Source organism: Pinus tabuliformis, chromosome 5_2 (assembly GCF_031772625.1).
Source record: "Pinus tabuliformis cultivar Carrire ecotype Pingquan chromosome 5_2, CPIR1, whole genome shotgun sequence".
NCBI lineage: Eukaryota > Viridiplantae > Streptophyta > Pinopsida > Pinales > Pinaceae > Pinus > Pinus tabuliformis.
Genome location: NC_142306.1, coordinates 1,062,306,421 through 1,062,314,541, shown reverse-complemented (window position 1 = coordinate 1,062,314,541; position 8,121 = coordinate 1,062,306,421). Strand labels below are relative to the sequence as shown.

Genomic DNA, 8,121 nt, shown 5'->3' with positions numbered 1-8,121 from the left:
ACGGTCGGGGCTGTCGGTTTGCACGCCCCCGGCCGGGTTCAAATCTTGCTGAGCTGTGCCCCAGTGCTGCGGCGTAATCTACCCTTGCTCGATATGCCGGCTATTTACAGCAATTGTATGTTTGATTTGATGGTTTGTCAGCTCAGTCTAATAGGATATTGTAATTAAAAGAGGACCCATTAAGATTCTCCTGGGAACTAGCCCCTCCCATAAAAAAAGAGTAAGACACTTAAATAATATAATAATATAGGAAAAAAAATGCATAAAGTAATTAAAAAAAGAGTAAGACACTTAAATAATATAATAATATAGGAAAAAAAATGCATAAAGTAATTTTGAAATCAAAGGTACTTTTTTCTTTCTATTATATAATAGAGTTAATATTCTTGCCGGTAAAACCTGGTGAAAGGCATTTAAATCTGAGTTTAAAATGTAACATTTTTAATTACAACAATATGTAACTCAATACATCGATGATGAAAAAATAAGTGTGGATACAGAATTAACTAAACAATCAATAATTAACGTCCATCTACTCCGACTCCCAAGTTTCGAACTCGTGACCTGTTCGTGAATTTCAATCACGAATAATGGAATTGATCAAAATGGAGGCTTCTTCGGTCCCGGGAGAAGAGGCGGTGGCATCTGCATCAAACTTCCGCCAGAATTAGAAAAAGGCCCCCAGATTTGGCGGAAAATAAATAATACTTATTCAGATTCCCTTACTTACCGGCAATCACCTCGCCGCTGTCGACTTCGCCATGGCCAGTCACAATATTCATAACTTCCTTAACATGAGTTACGGTGGGAGAAATAAAATCTCCCACCGACTCCATAACTCCCTTATTATTATCATCAGAATAACCTACTTCCTCCATTTTTGAACCTCCGGAATCCAATTCTTTGACTTCCTGAGTAGCATTTACAGAAGAAAACCCTCCGTCAACTGACGGCGCTCCGTCAAGATGCCCAGTGACACTAACCCTACTGAGCACCATTTCCTTCACAGTGACGGCAGATGAGGAGATAATATCCCCCACCGCCGAGGTACAAGTGGTTTCTTCAGGGGGGGTATCCGCAGGCTCAGAATCGCGGACGGATTGCTGCAACTTAGGGTTTTCTGGTTCCATTTTCTCCATGAAGTATCTTCTCAGAGAGTGAATTGGGAATTATAGTTATCGATCATGTGTTTGTGTCGGTGGGGGGCAAGACGGCGACTAGTCATGACACGTCGTGTTTCCTTTTACTTTTTGGATGCCACGTGGGATGAATAGACAACAATAACAGGAAACCATAAAACCAGGCGCAGCACCTGCCCTTTCAAAAAGGTTGAGGACGCCCTCACGTGTTAACTTCGGGGTTTGCGGTTTCAATGCAGGCAAAGCTTTTTGGGAGTGTGGCCTTGTCTGCTCACCCTCTTCTAACCGTTTTTTTATGTTTGGGAATATAATTTGAATAATATAAAATTTTTATTTTATTAACAATTATATAATTAAAAGCTTATTGGGGAGTTTACTTTTGTTAGGCAGGTCCCTGAAAATATAAAGTAAATAATAATATAAAGTAAATATGAGTATTATGTTCAAATTTTTAGGGGTTTAACTTGTCCCTTGGGTGGCCTAGCTTTGGGAGTCGCCAAAACCCTCTTGAAAGTTATGGAGGTAGAGGATTGATATTTTAAGGTCTACAAGACTAAAAATAATCTATGAGATCATTAGTTCCCTGTTTTTAGGTTTTTGCAATTCAATCATTTTTTGATTCAAATTGATGATGAGCTCGCCCAACTTTCCAACAATCCATTAGTTCCCTGTTTTTAGCTTTTTGAAATTCAATATTTTTTTAATTCAAATTGATGATGAGCTCGCCCAACCTTCCAACTATCCCCTTGCTAAAAAGACAATGCCAAGAAACTGATGCTAACATGTTCTCATAACTTTCTTTGATGTCTTTGAATGCATCACATTCCAAAATGAAATGTTTTTCCCAAAAAAAACATTTCTTGTGTAGGGAGGGCCCCTCCAAATTAATAATTAAAATAAAATTGAGCTAAAATTTACCGTTATGTTTTTTGGGCTCCAAATTTTTTTTGGGCTCAACTTGTAGTTTTGCCAATGATATTCTTATGTAATACAACCTAAATATATTTATCTATAGCCTTAACCAACTTAGATCCAGAGTTACAACTCATAATTTTATCAATAATATTCTTATATATATACAACTAAAATCCATCTTAACTCTAAATCTATCAAATATTCACAAAAATAATCTCTCGATACTTAATAAATCCAAAATTAAAATAAATCTAAACTAATATAATTAAATTTAAATATTAAATGTTAAATAAAAATATATAATAATAATAATAAGTAGTATTAATATTATTATAAAATATTTAAATACATTCCTATTAAATTAATTTCAACAATCCCAAAGCTATAATTCAAATATATTCAAATATATCTTAAACTTGTAATGGATAGTTATATTAAATTAAGCAATGCTATATTTCAAATATGTCTTAAACTTGTAATGGATAGTTATAAGATTGTAATGGATGGTTCAAAATTGTACCTTGTAATTGCATAAATTTTCATAACCAAATTCTTTAGATTCCCACTGAAATATAGATGCATAGGCAGCCAAATGATCAAGCCAAGCTTTTGAGATGGATAACTTTTGAGAGAAGTGAATTTTGATAAAGGGAAAACTTCCATTCTATTTTATTTTATGTTTTTAGTGTGTTTATTTTATATTATTAAATTTTGTGTTATGTGATTCATAAATTTGCATAACCAAATTTCTCTCTAAATTTTATTAGTTCTTGCTTTAGCTAATGGTTATAGAAATCTTCTTGCACCCAAAACCCATTGACCTATATTAATTTTGACCAATTTTATGTGAATAATTAAAGTTTTTGGATTTTATTTTTATTTACGTTTTCTTTAAATTATTAAAACAATTTTTAATTTTTAAAAAATGTATTTTTTATTTTCTGATTAGTTTAGAGCATTTTGATGACACGATTTAGGTTGGGTTGACTTAGGTTCGATTTTTTTTTGCGCACCAACAAAATCTTCAATCACTAGTTTTTTCGGCAATGACTTGTAAGAAGATCGCAGTCTCACTTGAAGTGACTACGGGAGGTTGCAGAACCAGGTTTCTGCAGCCTTGACGGATGATGTGACGTAGTATTTTTGTGGATTCTTGTACTTAACATTCATAAATTACTTCGCATCCATACATTACTTCGCCACATTACGTTCATCACTTAAAACATATCATATACATCCATAAAACTTCACTGTACAGAAATAAAGTGTAATTGTAACAAATTGCTATGCTACAATAGGTAATAAGCAAATAAACATGTAGGGACCAACCCTACATATATATATATATATATATATATATAACCACAAGAAAATAGCATTGGGAACTCAAAAATCATTAAGCAATATATAAAACTTTCCAGAAATTCTCTTTATTGAACATATCATTAAATTTACATGTTGTTAACTAAAACCATAATGAAGTCATACAAAAGAATACTATAACAACATAGGTATTGTTCACTAGGAGACGCGATTTAAACTTGACTTGCCGCTATTTGCCTTCCTTCGTTGTCGGTCGCCTCCAAGTGTGAATGTTAACGTGCTTAATCCGAATGCAATGACCCACCGATTGACCTCCCAACCTACTCCTTGGGTACTCTCCTTCCTCGCGGACCCCCGAGTTGCAATGTGGTTGTACAATGGAGGAAACTAATTAGCTGGTAGAGGAGAGCACTTCTTCGCTCAAGATTCCCCTCTCTAAAGTCCTCTACCTCACCAAACCCACTATAGCTCATATTCACTACTCTAGCATAGTCTCATCCATTCAACAATAGGGTAAAAAGCGTCCCTTCTCCCATGGCTTGCTCCTTCTTTTATAGGAGTCCTCATAGGTGACACATGGCATTTCATGAATAATTAATTATTTTTTATAATTCAATAGTTTGATTATTCACTCGCCCATGTGTCACTCTCTCATCAAGGATCTCTAAAATTATTTGCTTAAATTTTAATTTGAAAATAATATTTTTCCTCACCTCAACAAGATCCCTATTTCTTCTTCTGGTTGTCTCTTGATCCCCCTTTTTACTTCTTAATTTGTGTTCATTACTTAAGTCAATTAATGAGTCAAGACTTGATCCCCTATATACTCCCTAATTTAACTCAAGTTATCTCTTAGATGGATATTCTTATGTTGGTTGTTGTCACATGGAGGTTCTCTACATTTCTCTAAAATTTAATTTATTAATCTTATTTTAATTCACCATCATCTTCTCTTAATTAGGTTTAACTATTTTATGATTAATCTTTATCCTTACATTTATGTCTCTCTTTCCCCTTTTTACCTAATTAAACTACATAATCTACCTAATATTTTCCAACATGGGAAGGGTATAGTTTTTAAGATAAAATATTTCATTTCTTCCTGTGATCCTCTTAACCCAAGTTTTATTCTTGATTTAATTACCTCAATTTCTAACATCATTTACCCTTGATGTAAATTTACCTAGTTTTCATTTCTTGATTATATTTATTAATTTATTTACTTTTAATGATACCAAGGGTTCCAAGTTTGGTCGTGCCCTTCAAGAACTTCCCTTGAAGTTCCAAGGGTGCCATGCCTAACAGTTTATTTGTGATGCCAAGGGTTCTAAGTTGGTTGTGCCCTTCAAGAAATTCCCTTGAAGTTCCAAGGGTGCCACGCCACTTGCCCTTCAAGCATTCAGTGGCTACGAGGGGAAAGTATAGGTGCAAAGACAAACACCATTATCATCTCTTATGTTGCCTATTATAGTGAGACTAATGGTGTCGGGGATTAAGGAATCTGCCTTGATGCACGCCCCCCAGTAAAATCCTCATGAGCGACCCAACTTTGGGACTTGCCCTCATGACATCGTGATCTTCTAGGCGAAGATGTTTCAACCTTTCCATCCCAAGTCATGGCGAGAGTGCTAGTGGGTGAGATCAGGGATACTATCCCACTCCTCCCATGCAATTCCATCCAATTGTACAACCTCATCACCCATATGTGAGTCATTCGTCCAAGCAACTAATTTGTCCCTGCAACCACTAACATATCATCAAAATATAGATAAACATATATAGCAGGTTTGAAAATTGACTTGGAATTTCAAAGATAAAGTAATATAAATATTCATCAAACCAAGGGTCGTCAACTCATCATGTGCGAGTGCCTCTGGTGGTTTCCTGCCATACTCAATAATCATCAGTAACAAGGTTTCTCAGTGTTAGTCATTGTCATAATAGCATCATTACCATCACCTGGTCATTCACATCATTATTCATTGTGAACCATAACTAATGCAAGTAGGTAACATAGGGGAAACATCCATCATGCCTATCATCATCATAACATCAATGGAAACATACATATCCATCAAAGCTATCAACATCGTAACATCAATAGAAAACATACCTATCCATCAAATCTATCATCATCATGATATCAATAGAGAGCATACATATCCTTTACTGTTATCATCATCATAAATTCAAATAGATAACAAACATAACCATTTATGCCACAATCATCATAATATCAATAGAGAACATGCATAACCATTAATGTTATCTTCATCATAATATCAATGGAGATCATACATAAAAATCACAACCAATAATATCACAACCACTAATAATAAAGTCATGTGCCCGAATCCTCAACCTAAGGTCCTCAAAGAATAAAGTCTAGGCCTTAGGGCTAAATAATTGTTAATGTCATATCACTGTCAGTCAACTAGAGTGGGGCACTACATACACCCCCTCTTAATAATAGGCTTCGTCTCGAAGTCCTTGGAATAGGTAAGGAAAACTGTGACGCATCTCCTCAACGTCCTCCCAAGTAGTTGAACTGGGATTATAATTGTCCCACTGGACCTTAACCTGGTCCACTAACCGTCGTGTAAGCTACAAAGTTCGCTTCCAATATGTGAACTGGTTCGGCCATCATTGTTCCCTCGTCCAAAACCTGCAAATGACCAAAGTCAATAACATGTGAAGGATCTAAAATATAATTACGCAAAATAGAAATATGAAACACATCATACATACACGCTAAAGATGGAAGTAAGGAAAGCCTATATTCCACCGACCCTTTCTTTTCTAAGATTTCAAAAGGTCTCACAAACTGTGTAGACAATTTTTCTCCCTTTTCAAATCTTATAGAGCTTTTTTGGGGCCTTACTCTCAGGAATACTCTGTCTCCCATTTCATAACTTTGGTCTACCTGATGAGCATCAACATAGCTTTTTTGTTAGTCTTATGCTTCTTTTAGCCTTCCACTAATCATAATCATTTGTTCTTCCATCTCTTGCACCACTTCTGGTCCTATTAATACTCAGTCCTCTAGTCGGTCCCAACTGAGAGGTGATCTACAAGTTTCCATATAAGAACTCAAATGGCACCATCTTGATGGAACTCTGATAACTATTATTGTAAGCAAATTCCACGAGGGGTAAAGACTCCTCTCATCTCTTTTATTGGTCTATCACATACATCTGAAGCATGTCTTTGAGGATTTGATTAGTCCTTTCTGTCTGCCCATCTATCTTAGGGTGATAAGCAGTGTTGAAGTTCAAATGGGTTCCCAAGGCTTCTTGGAAACTGGTCCAAAGCTTCCTGTAAACAATGTTCCCCTGTCAAATATGATCTTCGTAGGCACTCCATGCAATCTCATAATCTCATCAATAAAATCTCTAGCTATTTCCGATGCCTTATATGTAGTCTTAACTAGTATGAAATGGGCACTCTTGGTCAATGTGTCCACCACTACAAATATGGAAACATGTCTTCTTGAGGTCATTAGTAGTCCCACAATGAAGTCCATTAATATAACTTCCCATTTTGATTTTGGTATCTCATGGGGTTGCAATAATCCTGCTGGATGTCTGTGTTCAGCTTTCACTCGTTGACACTCTAAGCATCTTGCTACCAAGTTTACGATGCCCTTCTTCATCCCTTTCCAAAAGAATAGTGGTTTCAGGTCTGCACTCATCTTCTTAACACCAAGGTGTGCCATGTATACTGCGTGATGTGCTTCATTCAAGATTAACTAGTGTATCTCTTCATTCGGTGGTACATATATCCTTCCCCGATATCGTAGTAGCCCATCATTATCAAGGGAGTATTCTTCATATTTTGGGATCCTCATTTCATCCTCCCTCAAACTTTTGCTAACCTCCTGGTACCAGATGAATTTAATATGTAAATCAAGTAGTTTCTCCCTCAAATTTGTCTTTAAGGGAATCACTGAAAATATCTGAGGCCTTTTACTTAAAGCACCAACAACCCTATTTACCATTCCTTTTATGTAAGTGATATCAAAATCATATTCACTAATTAGTTCAGACCATCATCTTTGTCTTTCATTTAAGTGGTCTTGAGTGAATATGTGTTGTAGCCCACAATGGTCAGTCCTAAGATCAAACTTCCTTCCTAGAAGGTAGTGTCTCCAAATCTTTAGTGCATAAACAATTGCTGCCATTTCTAGATCATGGGTTGCGTAGTTTTCTTCATGGGTTCTAAGTTTCCTTGATGCATAAGCTATTACTCTTCCTTCTTGCATCAACACACAACCCAACCCTTCCTTGGAGGCATCAGTGCAAACCAAAAATTCTTGTTCCATATCCGACACCTTCAAAATTGGTGTTGTCGTTAATAACACCTTTAACCTTTGGAATGCCTCTTCACATTTTTCAGTCCAAATGAATTTCTTGTTCTTTCTTTGGAGCTCGGTAATGGGGCTTGCTATCTCTGAAAAACCCTTCGACAAATCTACGATAATACCTTTCCATGCATATGAAACTTCGTATTTCATTAAAAAAATTTGGTGTTGGCCATTCTATGATGGCCTCGATCTTTACTGGGTCTACTGCAATACCATCCCCAAAGATAAGGTGCCCAAGATAATGAATCTTGGTTTGGTAAAATGAACACTTTGACAACTTCCCGTATAATTGGTTTTCTCTAAGACATTGTAGAACTATACTCAAATGTTCGTCATGCTTTTCTGGGCTCTTTGAGTAGTTCAAATTGTCATTGATAAAGA

The 8,121-nt window shown here is 35.8% G+C and overlaps 1 protein-coding gene across 1 annotated transcript; it reads right to left on the bottom strand.

The window, feature by feature from the left end:
- Nucleotides 1-325: 325 nt before the first annotated feature.
- On the bottom strand, nucleotides 326-1,165 carry LOC149162905 (uncharacterized). Its single transcript, XM_089435839.1, has 2 exons — nucleotides 731-1,165; nucleotides 326-645 (listed from the first exon to the last, which is right to left on the bottom strand). Exons 1-2 carry the CDS (start codon nucleotides 1,137-1,139, stop codon nucleotides 578-580), a joined length of 477 nt encoding a protein of 158 aa, XP_089291965.1. The 5' UTR covers nucleotides 1,140-1,165; the 3' UTR covers nucleotides 326-577.
- Nucleotides 1,166-8,121: the final 6,956 nt, after the last annotated feature.